This window comes from Sinohyriopsis cumingii, chromosome 9 (genome assembly GCF_028554795.1).
Source record: "Sinohyriopsis cumingii isolate HCF-2022 chromosome 9, ASM2855479v2, whole genome shotgun sequence".
Classification (NCBI taxonomy): Eukaryota; Metazoa; Mollusca; class Bivalvia; order Unionida; family Unionidae; genus Sinohyriopsis; species Sinohyriopsis cumingii.
Window position 1 is genome coordinate 45,152,126 of NC_142969.1, and position 18,520 is coordinate 45,170,645.

An 18,520-nucleotide genomic window follows, 5' to 3' on the forward strand; every position below is an offset into this window, starting at 1 on the left:
ATAAGGTACATGCATACCTAATTTAAAACAAGCATATAATGACTTTTCAAACTACCTGTTTCTATCTATCTAGTGACTAGTTTATTTAACTTTTCCAATGTCTTGTAAATTATTGGTTGCTCAGCAGTCAGCATGCTCAACTCACAACCACTGATATCTGACTCCGATTGTCTGCGACCTCAAGTCTTTTTTATGTGCTCATATGCCAGTAACATTAGGCAACCAAGCAATCATTTTTGTTCACTTCCAAAAAAAATTACTTTATAGGAAAGATTTTGGAAGGCACATCATTGCTATGAATAAAATATTAATTAAAAAAATGTTTTGCCAGGCATTTTTTTTAAAATTTCCATTTCGTGTATTGTAACTCACTTTTCGTGATACCCTCACCATAACTGGTACTTTATTTTATTTTACATCAGAGGTTCTCAAACTTTGGTATGCACAGACCACTCATGATCCATGAGCTCCACTCAGATGGTCCATGAAAAGTTTTTCCAATAGTTAGCTCATGGTTGTTGTTGTTGTTGTTCTAGGGTTTAACACCATTTTTCAGCACAAGATAGGCTATACATGGCGGCCAATATAACTGGTGGAGGAAGAACCCTGGAAAACCCAGGGAAGAACCACCGACCCACGAGAAGCTACTCAGGCTTTCCACATACACACACTAGCCGAGCCTTGGACTTGAACCCACGCAGACAGAGGTGAGATGGCAGTGATCCGGAACGGTGAGCGCTTTAGACCACCCGGCCACTTGGGGCCCCTAGTTAGCTTATGGTACAATCAACATTAGGAAAGATCATTAAGTGGTCCATCAAGACCCTCGGCAATGTTCAAGTGGTCTGCGAAGTTTGAAATTTACCGTTATACATTATGAAAAGTGTTTAAATTAAAAATAATTTAAAGACATGTAAATCAATTGATATAAAATTGTGTATTTATATAAAATAAACAAAACTCTGAAGTTTTTGTGCACCATAACTAATTTTATCTTATAGTTTGGACAATTTTTACCTTTGCATGTTAGCAAGGATTGTGCTGCTGTGTCATTAGTTCATATGATATTGCTGTTGATGTGTCACATACACAGAAAACAAACTATCAACAGAAACAGCAGCTACCAACTCTTGAAACTAAACATTAAAATACAAGATAACTGAAAAACATTCTAATAACGGCTTTCAGAACTCAATAATCCGCATGCTTAATTTTCAAATGATCACATAGGTTCTGCTCAATATATTTAACCATCATTACCTAGTCAGCTTTGAGCAAAGGATACCACGATGAAATTCACACACAACAAATGAGTGTTAACAAATAAGCATCAGTTATAGGTAACCAATGAAATACAGTAAACAGAAATAGTACTCTTTCCCAGTTATCAGTTACACGCATCTCTCTGTACACAAAGTTATCTCTTTTGATACAACAGACAATTTTTATAAGCGTGGCGGGACAAACAAATGACCCATCAGGGATTCTCAACATTTTTAATTTATAAGCGTCTTCTAAGGCAAATAACCGTTTTCTTTATAAGCCCTACAGGCAACTAAAATAGAATACTGAAGGAAACTAATAATAGAAACAGTGTATATCTATATTTAGAGGAGCAACAAGCATCAGGCATTCTGATTCCTTAAGCTTTGCATATTCTCTTTCATGTGTGATGCGCCAACAGGAATGATTCTGTTACATTAATTAGGGTTACCTGGCAGACCTAGAATTTGTATTTCAAAATGCCCCATCAGAAAGTTAGTAAAACGTGCCTGCCAAAACTTATCCCTCATTCCATTCAAATTCATCACATTTTCACTGGATTGGAACTGTAATGTTCACTTTTTCCTTACCAGGGTTTCATCAGGTCATACAAAAGATCGGCATTGCTGTTTTGTGTGCATTTAAACATAACAAATGTTCAGATTGTCCAAAGTACAGTGTGACCACGCTATATCATGCTCCATTATAACACGAATTTGGATATAACATGTGTATCATTGAAAAGTTGACAAGTCAGATGACAGCATCCAGTTTAGTGGCAACAAATCTGTATTGCTTCCCTAATTGGTTCCATGTTTGAACAATCTGTTGGAATAGTTGACAATACGTCACGGTAAAGATGTGTTGTGCTTTGAACTACTTAAAATGAACACGAGGCCTGAAATTCATATGTCAGTGTTTAATTGGAGTCACGTTATCTAGTATGACAAACTAATCGACTTTTTATGCAACTTTACATCTAATGTAAGAAATCAAATTTCTCATGACATAATGGGCTTTTTTAATCGAAAAGGAATTAAGCTTTTAATAATGTTCAATATTCTAATTTGCTGACATGTGTTTGCTTCATAAATGTCCTGCAGAAGGGATCAGAATTTATTCAATGTGAAATGGACTAAAGGTGCCATTCAATCATAGAAGACCTGTAAGAACAGATTTTAATGCAGCCTACATTATATTAGGTCAGTTGGCTGCTGATACTTAGTTTCCTATCAAGGACTGTTTTAAGATTTCCATTTTTATACAAAACAAAGCATCAACTCTATTACTATTACAGTAAAAACTGCTATGAGCGACCTCTGCTTTGAGGGACCACCTGTCATTTCCAACCACAATTGTAATGCACAGATCGATTTTATTATATAAACGCTTTTATTTCATAACCATTTTATTATATAAACTATTTTATTATATAAGCACCTGCTGAATATGACCAGTGACTGCGATGCCTAGGTAAAATATGCATTTCGATACTGGTATGAATGACCACATCACAAAAATGAGGATAAACTCCACCGACCTATATTTAATCCCAGTAAAAATGACTACTCTGCTCATACCGTTCTAAATTTTAAAATAAGAAAAAACAGGCTGGCTACCGATGTCTGAATTTGTTTAGCTATGCCTAGTGTTTTCTAGTTTCTGTTGTAAACCAGACTTAAAGTATATGTAGATTATTTCATAGTCTGGTTCCATTTTGCATGCTCCTTGCATTTTCGTATAAGGGTGAGCAACGCAGGAAGCATAAAAAGCAGGGAACCAGACTAATTATTCCTGTACTTAGCCTGCTTCCCTGCCTTATCGTAGGACCCAGCATTCCAATCAATGACTGTATTGTGAGAATAGAGCAACACCACTGACCTATATGTAATCAATTGTTACAACAACCGCTTGATTAGTAATGACTGTTCTGATAAAAAAACAAACATAAAAGGAATATTTTAAAAAAAGGATTGTTGCTACCAATGATAGATGCTAAGGTCTGTAGATCAGGCAAATGTACATGTCACAAATTGCCAAAGTTGATGTAGTGGTCACGTACATTGTTTTTCTTTAGTCTAGAGTTAATTTGTATAGCCAGGGGTGAATAAGGTCATTGTCTATTAAACCAGCAAGATAGAATCGTTTGCGGGATTTGATTGATAGTGTTCAAGACTTGTGATGTTTGTTGCATTGCCCCCCCCACCCCATGTTGAGTGATTACATCCCAATCACAAAGCTGTTGTCTATTCAAGTTGGTGTGACCGGGTTACACGCTTTGCTTATAGAGTTAATCCCTGTATGTCATCTTTGAATGAAACTGTTGACTTTTGTCTCTGAGTAAATGGTTCTGTTTCTGGATGAGATAATTGTTTCTTTTTATTTCATTAATTGTTAGATATGCAATGCACATGTATAGATTTTTCATATTTTCCGACAGCCCAGTCAAAACCGTCTTTACGTTCGATATTACAACTGAGCACTAATAAATAACACCTAGAACCTTAATAACAATGGATGAACTAAATAGAGATAAATTTTACAACTGGAGAAAATAATTATAACTGAAAGAAGTGAAATAGAGCAGACAAATCGCCAAAAAAATGGTTTAAACATCAGTAAAACATTTAGGTTGTTATAAAGGAAAACGAGTAATTCAGAAATGATTTCATATGCTAAAATATGTGATTTTCAAATATAAATGTGATTTCATGTTTAATGATTGAAATATACCTTTATTGCTATATAACTTTGTTTTTAGATGAATGCATACAATATTTTAGCAAGAATGATTAATAAAGAATAGAATATATGTATAATGATTGTGGTTATTTGTCTTGAAATTGTTCTGAAACAGGACCTGCTATGAGAGACCACCTGTCTTGAGAGGCCGCTTTTTGTTGTCAGAAGGGGTGGTCTCTCATACAGGTTTTACTGTACTACTACAAAAAAAGCAACGTCTCTACAAGACAAGCATAAAATTATACAGCTATTGTTGGTTTACATGATATACAGACTGTATAATATTTATTTTTCAATCTGCTAAAAAGATAAATAGCAGTAAGAATTACATAAGTGATCAATGACTGGGGATTAGAAATCGAAGCCTGTGTGCTAAAAACTTCCAAAAATAATCTGTTCCACAACGAAAAACATTCCCAATTCAAGGGATGGGGGCTGCAATTGCTTGTTGTTGGAATCATCCCTGATTGGCAATACCATCATTAGTGTTGACCACGATCATTCAAATTAATCAAAAGAATAAACATGTGAATCAAGATCGGCTGGTGCATTATATTGTGTCAGTCCTACAATGTAAAATGGTGACAAATGATATTTGTGATGGGGAGTTGACGTCTTACTGCCATAACAGAAAGTGCTGTGAAGCTGTGTTCCAACATAAAGACAAGGGAAAAAGAAAGTTGGCAGTCCATATTGGCTCTGTTGTACAGCTTAAAGTCAACCTACTCTATTTATACAATACCATCTTAGAAAATTTCACTTTCATTAAGATTTTCAAAACCACACGTCTAAATGCAACCCTGAGCATATGACCATGACTCAAGGTCAAAAACATTCATCTGAAGTATAAAGAAAATCCATCTTGGCATTTAGGAAATATAAGTAAATTCAAATCTCAAAACGAAAATGTTCTACAAATAACCTTAACCAGAATGTAAAAAGAGCAAGTGAGTTTGTCACAGAGTAAACTGTTCTAGCTTCATAATGATTCATCCAAGAATGAAGAAAATCCATTAAAGGGTTTAGAAATTACGGAGAAACTCCTCAAAACTGAGAACTAAGTGTCCCAAAATCCCCGGAAGACCCAAAAATAATTTTTAGTCCTGAATTTTTCCTTCTTCACCTCATTCTTTTCCCAGTAAACCGAAACTTAGCTCTGATTATTGAAACAAATATTGATCCCAAATTTAAGTTTACATTTTTTTATAAACACATAAAACTGAAGATAGAAATGTATTTTAGCTACCGAATTCGTGACACACACTGAAACAAATTAATTACAGTTTGCAAGTACTGAAGTACTAGACATACAGAGATGGTGCCAAAATTTATCTAAATAGCGGCGGGGGGGGGGGGGGGGGGGGGGCAATTTCCCAATTACATTGACAGGTGGTGTGTAGAAACAAGAAAGTAAACAATCATAGTTCAATATTTACCTAACACTTAAAGATCCATCTTTCTTCCCATTCCATTCTGTTAAACTTCTAATGAAATCAAAATCCTTGTAAGACGCTGCTTTGAGTTGTATAAGTACTAATCTGTTCAATGTTTCTGAGCTTAATCTGTTCTTTATTTGTTTATAAATACTGAAAACCCCTTTGGGAAACTATTCTTTATGGTCATTATGAACAATTTTCGACAGCTTACAGGTATGGACTCTTGGATATCTCTGCTCAAAGAGGACTATAACACCAGATTTTGTATCTGCTCCATAATCCTGTATTAGGGTTTGAAGTCCATAATGCCATAGTCTGCTTCTTCAGACAAGTATTTTGAATAAGTAAATATTCTTACCTTTTCATTTCATTTTAGATTCTTATTTATTCTATTTATCTTAACCCTTGAAGTGCTATATAGTTTATATGCACAAGATGACACAGAGCTAAATTGTTTGAGAAAAGAAATGAAAATTGCACTCCACTTTTAAATTGCACATATTTTAAATAAGCTTTACATTCTAACTTTTCAACATTTAATTTCAAAATAATGCCAAATAGGGGTTGACTGGCATGCCATCCATTTTAAATAAGCTTTACATTCTAACTTTTCAACATTTAATTTCAAAATAATGTCAAATAGGGGTTGACTGGCACGCCATCCATTTTTGTCTATCCAGCATATACATCGGACTCATTCAACGTCATTTTCGGGTTCAAAACCATCAATCACTGGTAACACATTCCCAGCGCCAATAAAATGACAACTTCAGAACTATAAAAATCACCATCACTACTTTCATGTGAGAGTCAGCCATATTTGATTTTGTTGCCCTATTTTAAACAAGCATTTGTAAACCTACCTTGATGCATGGTTCAAACTATGACAGAATGCATGTTCCTGGTGTTACGTGTTTAGGCTCTTACAAAATATAACAAGAAAAAAGTGAAGAAAACAAGCTTTGTAAAATTTAACAAATAATTTATTTCCCTAGAAAAACAAGGTAAATTTTAGAAAAAGAACTTTATGAATCAAATCCAAAAATAATCCTTGAATAATCCAAGAATTCAAAAATTAGAATTCCGTGTGTGTGTGTGTGATTTGGATTTTTAGCGTAGTTTTAATGATTTTTCAGTCATTTCGCTACAATGTTAGCAGTGTGGCAGTTTATAGTGATGCATATCACTGGGGCATTATGTCGCAGACATGTAGCATGATGTCCCACTCACATTATCCTGACATCAAGCCGACCAGTCCTAACACTAACCACTTGATGCAGAGCGCCAAGCGAGGCAGCTGTTAGTACCATTTTTGTAAGTCTTTGGTATGCCTCAGCTGGGGATTGAACCTACGACCTCCTGCATCCGAGGTGGATGCTCTAACCAATAGGCCACCGGAGCAGTCCTAGTAATAAAAAGCCCTAATGAAACTGAGTTCGAATCCCAATGAAATACAAAATGGAAGGTGATGACATATGCTGTGGTCAGCATCGTACTGAGGTGTCAACAGTTCTTTGTTGAATCACAGAAAATTATACTCCAGCATTTGAATTCTATGTAAATTTTGATAACTGTCCTTGTCCAAGAATTAATTTAGAGCACTAGTATTTCCAGGGAAAACAAACTTGAAATCCAAATAAATTCAAGAACATAACATTAGCCCAAAAACTGGTCACAACATAAAACACTTTAATTTCTCAAGTGTTAAGGCACTAATGACTAATCTTTCTCAAAACACCAATAATAAATCTAGCCACAATGCAAAACAGATACCCTGATGTAAGTCAATCCTCTGGAAAAAACTAATTGATACATGTTATTTGTCACGTACTCCAAGTATGGCCATGATTTCTCTTTATGAATTTTACTCTGAGAAAGATTTTTTTTATAAATTTTTGAGAAGTTGCTTACTCCATCTCTCACTGATTTCTGAATCAAGGTCAGGAACTAGGTCAGCATTTGATACAATGTTTCTATTAATAGTTGTTTACTAATGAATTAAATTTCTGAACAATGTCAAATGTTACAATAACATGTAATGGAATAAACAAAATTTAAAACTAACAAACAATAAAATTAAATAAAATATAAACAAAATCAATTTATATATAACACTGGGCACAATATTCCAATCAAATTATGTTTAATAAGCATTTGTATCAAGCCAACATATCCAGGCAGATGTGTCAACAGTTGCCTATATGAAAAAAAAGATGTAGCGATAAGTGCTATAGAACCTCTAGTGGCAATGCAAACTATGTGGTGACAGAAACTTCAAGGATTAACAATTAAATAAAATTTGTATGCTGTGCATAGATATCTCTGTGTGTTATAGAATGATATTTGGGAATAAGTGTGTGTAATTTGGATTTGTTATGTAGCTTTAAAAAAATTTCAGCCGTATTGGATGTCTGCAGTGTGGCAGTTTATAGTCATGTCTAGCAATGAGGCATCATGCAGCAAACATGTAGCATCATGCCCCACCCAGTCACATTATCCTGACACCAGGCAGATCAGTCCTAGCACTAACCTCTTAATGCTGAGCTCCTAGCGAGCCAGATGCTAGTACCATTTTTGTAAGTCTTTGGTATGACTCGGCTGGGAATCGAACCCACGACCTCCTGCATCCAGGCAGAACCCAAGCATTGCTGGACATTCCAGCAAATGTATGGATTTTGGAAAGTGTATGTGTGTGTATATATATATATATATATATATATATATATATATATATATATATATATATATATATATATATATATATATATATATTTATACACATATATATATTTATACACATATATATATACATATATATACACACACACACACACATACATATATATATATGTGTGTGCGTGTGTATTTATATATATAGTTATAAGTACAAGCTATAGTTATATAACTATTGGGTGGGGACCTTGGTAGTTTGTACTTTGTAACTTAGGAGAGATAAATGTATGCTTCTGTGAGGCATCACATAGAAGTCTATATCATACTCCCATCTGTCATGTGTGGACACATGAATCTGTAATCACATACCCCAATTCAAAGACAGGTTAGTCTCTTAACTGGAATTTATTACTGTTTAAGTTAAACAACTCCAACCATCTCTAGTAAGAACTTTAAAATAAAAATCAACGTCCACTTCTACCAACCACCCATAATCGTATCCCAGTCTTATGTCTCTATCTTGAATGAGGAGGATCACACACACACACACGCATACACACACATGCATACAAATATAAACAACTCAAATCTGAATAGAATATATATTATTATTAAGTGGGCTTTATCATTCTCACCAATTTCAGGAGATCTCCCAACTTCTTTGTAATCACAGCAAACACATCCTCTGATGCAAAAGCCTGAAATGGAAATTAAAATAAACGTATTTTGTTTTCACTTTCATATTATATTTTTAAGATAATTCATGCAGCAATTATGTCAGTATCAGAAATGATTTATGCCACAAACTGCCTAAATTTTTTTCTCACAATTTACTATCATATATTTTAAGAACTACTGAAAGATACAGGTTAAGAAATTTTTTTGTTTCCATGAAACCAATACACAAATTCGAAGACTCAACAAATACTTAAAAACAAGTAAAACCAGTTCTCCAATCCAAGAATGTAAGTGCCAAACCAAAAAGACATTTTCTGCAAATCACAAAATTGTATGGCCTAAAAAATAAATATATTCCCAATAAACATTCAATGCAGGATAAAAACCATGTCACTTTTTTTAAATCAATTAATGGAAATAGGATTCTATCCCTTACCTACACATCTAGGATAGTGAGACAGCAGAAAGAAATATCCCATGAAACACTTTCAATAAAGAAACCAAGTTTTTGAATAAAATTGGGTTTTAATACTTGTACCATCCTACTTACCAGCACAAACAAAACATTGTTTATCTACTTTTTTAGCTTTGGTGCACACACCAATAGACTGAATGGATAGATGAGGTCACTTACCAGCATTACTGGTGTGGACTTTTTTGTAATGGTCCATGCACACAACTGCAAAACGGTCAAATTCCGTGTGCATGCCATCCAATTACAATGACGGTGTCATTTGAGTCTCTATAGCTGTGCATCACTCAGGCTTCATTAAAACAACTCGGACAGTATAACATGGCTGATATTTAAAAATGAATATCATGGGTGTGTGTGCAACAACTGCTGTGTGCTACATATGCATTATTCAGTGCAACTATACTGGGAGAAACAAAGTTAGCTAACTCTTCTAGCACCAAGGAAATGTATATCATATTACACATGAATGGGAACTTCGTTTATGACTCCACTGATTGCAACATTCACCTGTAACCTAGAAAAATTTACACTAATAATAATTTTAAAGGACACAGTGCACAGAAAATGTCAAATAAAGAACATAAAATGTCAAGAATTGTATCCTAATTCACTTGTCTTAACCTCTTTGTAAGTCTGCAGATGTGTTTCCACTTCCATGTAATAATTCCTCATTGTCTTCTCCTCAGGGATTTGGTTGTTAAAGCACAGGATGGCTGGCTGAGTCAAATTCACCAACAGCCTAAAAATCAAAATCCAATAAAATACTTATTTCAAAGTTATAAAAACTGACTTCATAGTTTATGTTAGAAACTCAAGAATGCTGAGAAAGCGTGAAAATCAAAGCAGAAACCCACATTTGGTGTGTGTGTTTATGTACACACACACACACACACACACACACCACACCATATATATATATATATATATATATATATATATATATATATATATATATATATATATATAGTGAGAGAGAGATTTAATAAACTTCAATAACTCAAAAAACTTGAATACTGGCATCATTCAAATGACCTTTACTGTAAAGCTTTCTTGTATGTGACCCCTGTAATATGACAAAACTATCACTAAACCCATTGCACTTCAAATTTGTCTAAGTTTTATTGTATATGACTGAAACAGATAAACTCTTTATCAAAATTTTTTAACAAGAATAATAGAAAGCAGGCCTATCAAGAAGAACACCTATTCATAAAAAAAGAATCAATAAATATAGCAACTTACTGCAGAACTTTAAACAGAACTCCAATGCAACACTTAAAAGTTCTTCCTATTATTTCAAAAGCCACACTATTAAATGCATTCCAAAAGACCCATTTTAATAAGCTCCTAGTTCTACGGGTAGATAAGATGTAATAAAGTTGCAATCTGATCGAGACACTGGTGTAGAAAATGCTGTTATTACTTTCAAAATCTCACCTGACTGTAGTTTCCCAAAGGGCAGCCTCGTGGTCATACTGCTTCAATATTGGAAGTAGATCATTCTGCACAATTTGCGCATCACCCAGTTGTCGACGGATGTCACAATCATCCTCGCGTTTCAAAAATCGTATCAGATCCTTAACAGTCTCTGAAAAAGTTATGAGAACACATGCTTTAAATCAGCACGGTCACTAATCCTATACATCCTCTACCTTCACAAATAAAGTTATGAGAACACAAAAAAAGGAATGCCTGGACTTTATGATCACCCTTGTATTGTATGAAGAAACTACTAAATGTTTTTATTTTCAGAACTTTTTGCAGTTAAGTCAAACATAGCAACAGGAGGCTCAAGTGGACTCTCATATACTAGCTTGGCATATCAGCTGTGAATACATAAAATTTTTTAACACATTGCTGCTACATTCTCTATTAATGCTTCCAAACCTCCTTGTACAACTCTACTGGGATATAATTTCTGGGACCGATCTCTCACCATGCTTTGTCTTGTCCTAAGTTCTTAACTTAGAATTAGGTCAAAATATACTGCCTGGTTTGTTGTTATAGACACAAGAACTCACTTGCCTATTATTCCAGCACAACTTTGTATTGCTATATCTCTTGTTGTAAATTGTCCATAGCGAGTCAAGAATTCTAAGTAGATATTGTGTTGATTGTTTTGTATATAATCTTCTCCCTTGATGAAGAACTTGCTTGGAAAACATTTGGATCTGAACAGTTACCAATTTGTGTATGTGTGTAATATATAAAAATTATAAAATAAACAACAACAACACATAGAATGTGTGACCGGTTTCGCTTTATTGCTTCATCAGACTGAATTCAATATTACTGCTTATGTCATTAAATATAATGTTTCTAAATGATCAACGATATAAACAATATGACATAAACAGGATGACATCATAGCTTAAGATTTTAACCTAATCGTCTTATATTTTAGCGAATATTTGACAAGGAGATATGCATATACAGCACAAATTAATGATATTTTAATACATAAAACTAGATCTTAAAGATACACATAACTCTGTCGACAACTATCTCTAAAATGTATGAATAAATAGAGATAAACGGTTTTAATAATTTTATATTATGTATAATGCACATTTAAATAAAAAATTTACTATATATTGATATATTATTGTTCAATATTTTATCAGAACTCATTTTATATAATAAAAATTATGGTGTGCATAATACTTATAATCAAATACTTTATAAATAATTAATCACAATGTACTGAGAATTAATTTAAAAATGCACTTTCATTTTTAAAGAATTAGTAAACTTGATTTTGATATATATATATATATATATATATATATATATATATATATATATATATATATATATAGTGTAACACTTTCTAAGCACGAAAAGAACAAAGTATCCTATGTATCTGTCCAGTCCTTGACCCCTATGAATAGCCTCATCACCTTGGTGGCCTCAGCTAGCCTTTATAGTTTTCTCATGCAGCCCAAAATCTAGGTCAATTTAAGTATATGTACATGTAAACAACAATTATATATATACATGCTGCTGGTGACAATGAATATCACAGTGTTCTTTTGATGTACTCTTATAATGACAAAAAGCACATATGAGGGTCATTAAGCAACTGAATTATCTCATTGTAAGTATCAGCACAGCTAAAGTGATTAATTGATCAACACATTTTCCCTCTCAGCAGGAAGTTGAAACAGGACCGGCAAATCTTTGAATTTGCTGCCCAACTATTGCTTGTGTACGGAGGACTACTTCTTAACTGATTTTCTGTGTCCAAGATAAAATAAACTTGCATCAAAATATGTGTGATTAAGCATTTCTGAGACCTCTGAGAGATCCTGCAAATGTTAAGACTTTAAGAGATATGCAAATGTTAAGACTTTCTGAGATCTAGGTTAGATCCTGCAAACATTAAGACTTTCTGAGATCTAGGTTAGATCCTGCAAACATTAAGACTTTCTGAGACATAATGCAAGTACCGATGTGGCTGATAGTGAAGAGACAAGTATGTTATAAATGACACACATAAAAGCATACCTAAACAATCTGGTTCTCTAACATACTTGTCCCCTTCCTGGTAACCAAGAGCACTGCATGTTGCCTGCAACTCCACAAGCATTACCATGGTGACTGTTGTCTAGGTAACTCTGGATATGTTTGTAGCTTCTACAAAAAAAGAATGTAATCTGAAATGGTTAGTGTGTACTTCAACAATGTGTGCTATTGAATGAAGAAAGCACCGATATACCTTGAATAAAAAGTTTCTAGGTTTTCTTGATGTGGTCAATTTTGATGCACTAAAATTTATAGTTTATATTGTGAAGGGTCCTAATGATGCGAAATCAAAAAGAATTTATAGGTCTGTGTGTGTGTGCACTAATCGTAGCTGCACATTCAATCATTAGGGCAACTTCACTACACTAAAAGTACAACAGTAAGTACCCTATCATTGCTAATAACCATTTTAAATCAGGGGGCATAAAAGTTTGTTGTTCACAAAACAAAAATAAAAAACAAACATTGATAGGTACTTTATTTCTTTGATCTAAAATTAAAAACTAAAACAATTTCGTCGAAGGGACTGACACTCTACTAACTGAAAAGCATTTCCTCATATTCCAGCTAAAACCATTTCTTCCTTTTATCAGCTGAATGTTGAAACCAGGGACAGCGCTGGGCTTCGCCAATGTCGCAAATTGTGATTTTTCCCCCCTTATTGGCGACAAAATATACCATTTGGTGATCTTTTTGACTGTTAAAAATTGTATATACATGGTTCCGTCACTTTTCTAAAGATAGATTTCCAGGGTTTTTCCAGGATGAAATTAATTTTTTCAAGGTTCACATATGAGCATTACTGAATGGAATTAAAGTACATTTTAGATTATAAAACATGCATTTTCTAAATCTGAAGATGGTTCTACTTCAACTCTCCAAACATCTAAGCCAGAAAAGATGCTCATGTACAAAACCACAAAATGTATCCCAAGAAACAAGTTTGATTATATTCTTTTAAATTGGCATGTAAAGTCATTTCAATGTACAAGATAAAAAAAATCTAACTTTATTTTGATGACCTGCATTATGTTGCTAAGTGGAACCAACATAATGAACATGCATTAGTTTTGTTTCCTTTCAAACCTTTAATTTGAAAGAATTTTATAACAATATATATATATATATATATATATATATATATATATATATATATATATATATATATATATATATATATATATATATATATATATATATTTTATAACAATATATATATATACATATACATATATACATATATATATATATATATATATGTATATGCATCTTATAGAAAGTAAACATTTCCTATTACAGAATAAAAAAACAATAAACGCAAATAATTAGAATCCTGTCTTGTAACAAAGAGTTTAACCCTGAATTTATCTGTGCCAATAAACTCCCAAGCAAGATTTATCAAACACCCTAATCTCCTTAACAAGATCTACTTAAAAATCCATCATTTAAAAAACATTTTCAAAAGGGTTTATTTAAATTTTGACATGAGACCTTCAAATTATACTGTTGTACAAGGACTGAATTTTCTCTAAAATCAACTTGTCTTCTTGCAATTTGTTAAACCAGTCCCCAAACCTGTATCGATACAGGGGATCGAATAGTTTTTTAATATATAATACAAGGGACGATAATTTCTCATTTCAGTTCCAATTGTCAACAATTTGGACTGTAAATTTGGATTAAAACGAATAGCAGTCCATCTTCTAATCTGGGTTTCCTCCGAATATTCCCACCCCATTTTGCTCATATTTGGACATTTAGGTTGGGGTTTCAGGTTGTTGCAATTGCACATCTAAAATTTGGAATTTGCCACCACAGTGCAGTAGCGACAGATGGTAGTCGCTTACCAGCAGGCCTAGAAAATTTAAACTTGTGTTATATCAACTTATACCTGCAAGAAATCAATAAAAAAATTATTTATTTTCTCGTTATGTCTTTACTCCTTTGACAGACTAGACCAAACTATGGCATTGATGAAACCTGACCTGGTACTCACCATTTGCATTACTAGTCACTTCACAAATCTCAGACAACAACATCGGAAGTCCATTAGTCATGTCATATCAACAACAAACTCCATTTTAATGCTGTTGTAGAGAAATTTAATTATATTAAATGAAAGTCATACTTTCTGTAAAAACCAGCAATCTGGCCAGTCTGATTTATCAAGCAGACAGCACATGTCAATGTGGTAGTCCTGTAATACAACAAAACTCCAGAAGTTGTTCTCGGAATATATAAATATGGAAAACTTTGTGTACTTTCATTTTTGCATTTTGATTACAACCAGTGTACAACTTTCATTTAATATTTGTTTAATTTTTCTCTAAAACATTTGAAAACGTGGGTTGCTAGATTTGTGTACTCATGCGACTAGCAATGCAAGTCACGAGTACCATCAACTCCGATTTCAATACTCACAATTTCTGAGAAAATAAGTAATTTTCATATCAGTTTCATGCACATATCACTCGATCTAACAACATTTAAAGTTTGCTAGGCCATCCAGTAAGCAGCTACGCTTTGCTACCACCATGTTGGCCTCTTGTGATGCTAGAGTGGTTTTCATAGCTTCCACGTAAGGAAAGATATGGATATCAAGCTGACTTTGAAAATTAAAGTCTACTTGACGAATATAATCCACTGAGGGTTTGGATTGACTCAGCATATATGTTTATTGCAAGCAACCAAATGATACATACAGCAACCTCTGAATATCTGGTTAGAACTCTATAAATTTAACTCAAGATCAGTTTAGTTACGACTCAGTTATGCGATTGTTTCTGGTGTCAAGTGGAGGCAGAAAATTCCTGGGGTTTGCCCCGACTTTTATCAATATTTGCAAAATTCCAGGACTTTTCACAGTCGGGAAAAAAATTATCCCAATATAGTCTTGGGTTTGGAGTTGATAAATTCAAAGGCACCATGACAGGAAGCCGCAAACTTCGATATAAAATTGCACTGGAATCGATTGTTACATAAACAAATCCTTTGTTCATATTGACAAACCACCCTAACATGGCATTGTTATATCATAATCCCTTTATGCTCATGTAGGGATCGTCCTGGGCTTCGCCAATGTCGCAAATTGCGATTTTTTCCCCTTACTGGCGACAAAAATATCCCATCTGGCGATTTTTTTGGCGACAGACTTTTTGGTTTTTTAATTTGTACATACAATCATGGATTTGAACTGAATAAATTAAAAGGGAGAACAAAAGGAAGCCACAAACTTGACTAAGCAATGCATTGGAATCAATCTGTTACACAAACGATCCTTTGTTCGTATTGACAACCCCATCTTTACAGTGCATTGTTACATCATAATCTGCTTATGTTGACATCTGGGCCGAGTACTGTATGCTCTGATACAGTCAATCATGCTACCGAACTAACCTACAACTGACCGACTTCTGAAGACGCGAATAGAACAGATACAAATAATTGAACGGCTAATCCTTCTGTTGTTTTTTTTACATATACCAATACAATAGTTTTGCTGAACCTTCATAGAAAACTGATAACCTTTGAAGTACCGACTACTGTGCATAAATACAAAGCAAATGGAAAAAATCTCAATCACAATTATATCTATCGCCAGTGCAACATTATCATGAGCAAACGGAAGTTAGACTTTCCGTGTTCATCATCTCATCCTAAGTTACAAAAATTAACAGCGTTTGGATTTAGTGCAAATTCATTAGACAATACAGTCACTGAACCCGATGATAAACCTTGCAGTCCAACATTATCTACATGTAGTGCTTCAAGTGCAACACCACATTATGATGAACGGGCAAAACTTCCCGAAAATTTCTAGACAGTTGGAAACTTGGGCGTCCGTGGCTGAGATATGATAAATAGTTAAAACAGATGTTCTGTGATGTATGTATCAAGGCAAAGTTCGTCAATTCATTTACAACTGGCTGTGATATTTTGAAGAAGGACTGTGTCACCAAATATGAATCCAGGCGGGGTAAATAATATTTGTGCATTTTACTCATTGATCTTTTCCTTTTACCATCAATCCCGTGTTACGGCTGCAGAGACTTAAACTCCGCAACAAGAAATAGCAAAAAAAAACAAGTTTTGCATAATTAAAAATAATTATTTATTTCTCAAAATACAGGAGTGAAAGAATCCCTAAATTGGGTGTGAATTTATGCTTATATATACGGTCCAATATTGCCATGTGTTGACTCGTGTAAGTTTCATTCGTGAGAATGGAGATCCTATTTTGCTTGTCGAGAAAATTTATACAGCATTCAGTGATCATTCTTGGGATTTAGGAAGCAATTCACTACAAGCTTTGTGAAGCTAGCCATGGGGGGGGGGGGTCATTTAATTACCGAATGCATGCAATCGACGGTCGCAATATACGCCACTTATCTTACATTGCCATGTATGATCATAGGGTTTTATTATTATTAAAATGTCAACTAAAGTTGATAATGCATTTTTTTCAGGTAACAAGAGTCATACATGTGCACAAACGGTGAAACTTTTAAACTTTATTCAACAAGTGGGCAGCCCTAAAATCGCGACGGATCTTCATGTAACACTTTCTAACATTTTGTTAATGCTTGTTGTAACTAAAGTATTAACTAACCCATCTTTTGTAATTTTCATTGCCTGTTACATTAATAAACTAAATTAACACTTGAAAAAATGTACACTACTTTTTCTGGTGACACTTTTTGAAAATTGGCGACAAAATATTGAGGTTGGAGATTTTTTGGCGACAGCTTTTTAAAAGCCAGGACCAATACTGCTCATGTCTGCCTTAGTATTCTGTGCTGTAATGTAACCCAAACAGTCATGCTATCCAACTAACAGCAATTGACCACCTCTGAAGGCGGGAACTGAAAGACTACAATTTTACAAGATGATGGCAACTTTTTACTTTTTGAAAAATGTACCAGAAAAAAGTTTTGCTAAAACTTCAAAGCAAACTGATTACCTTTCAAGCATCGATCATTCTGTATATTTACTAGATAAATGAAGAAAAAAATTCTGTCTCCGTCGATGTTTTACAATTATTTGATGTTGACGCAGCAATAACAAATGGGCATTTTGATCATTCAAAGAACAACTTTAGCGGTGCCTTCAATAACCCATGAACCTTCATCAAAGCAAGCCGAAGACCTTTGATCATAAAAGTTGACAACAAACTTATATAAAAGCATTGTTTCATTTTTCATAGTGATTGGAACATGTTTATTGTGCCGTGAAAGTTTCCTGTTTGCAACAAAAAGGTTCATGGTTACGATCGCTACCAACAGCGATTGAAACAATAGATATCTGGCCATTGAGTTAAATGAAGGTGGGACATCTCGCAAGAATATGAAACTTTTTCACATGTTTTCATGTCTCTATGATTAGCCTCATCCCCTTGGTAGCCTTGGCATTAAGGTAGTTGTCTCCGACTGACCAAAACCTCGGCCAATTTAAATACATGTACATGTAGCATATAAACAACTATACAGCCACATGCTACTAGGTTAATAACATGGTTCCCATGCTTTTCTAAATATAAATTTCCAGGTCTTATCCAAGATGAAATTAATTTTTTCAAGGTTAACATATGACCATTACTGAATGGAACTGTGTGTGTATGATTTGCATTTTTAATGTAGCTTTAACAATTTTTCAGTCATATCACTACAATGTCTGCAGTGTGACAGTTTACAGTGATGTCTAGCACTGGGGCATCATCCCGCAGACATGT

At 33.9% G+C, this 18,520-nt stretch overlaps 1 protein-coding gene across 2 annotated transcripts in view; it reads right to left on the reverse strand.

Annotated features, from left to right (window-relative positions):
* LOC149791711 (protein timeless homolog) overlaps nt 1–18,520 on the reverse strand; it is a 133,060-nt gene that overhangs the window by 109,689 nt on the left and 4,851 nt on the right. For both annotated transcript variants that reach the window (XM_089970219.1, XM_089970220.1), the window contains exons 2-5: nt 12,775–12,903; nt 10,705–10,855; nt 9,889–10,006; nt 8,750–8,812 (exon numbers count right to left, since the gene is read on the reverse strand). In XM_089970219.1, coding sequence (XP_089826345.1) covers nt 8,750–8,812; nt 9,889–10,006; nt 10,705–10,855; nt 12,775–12,862 — 420 coding nt within the window. In that variant the 5' untranslated portion in view covers nt 12,863–12,903. The remainder of the gene's footprint in view (nt 1–8,749; nt 8,813–9,888; nt 10,007–10,704; nt 10,856–12,774; nt 12,904–18,520) is intronic.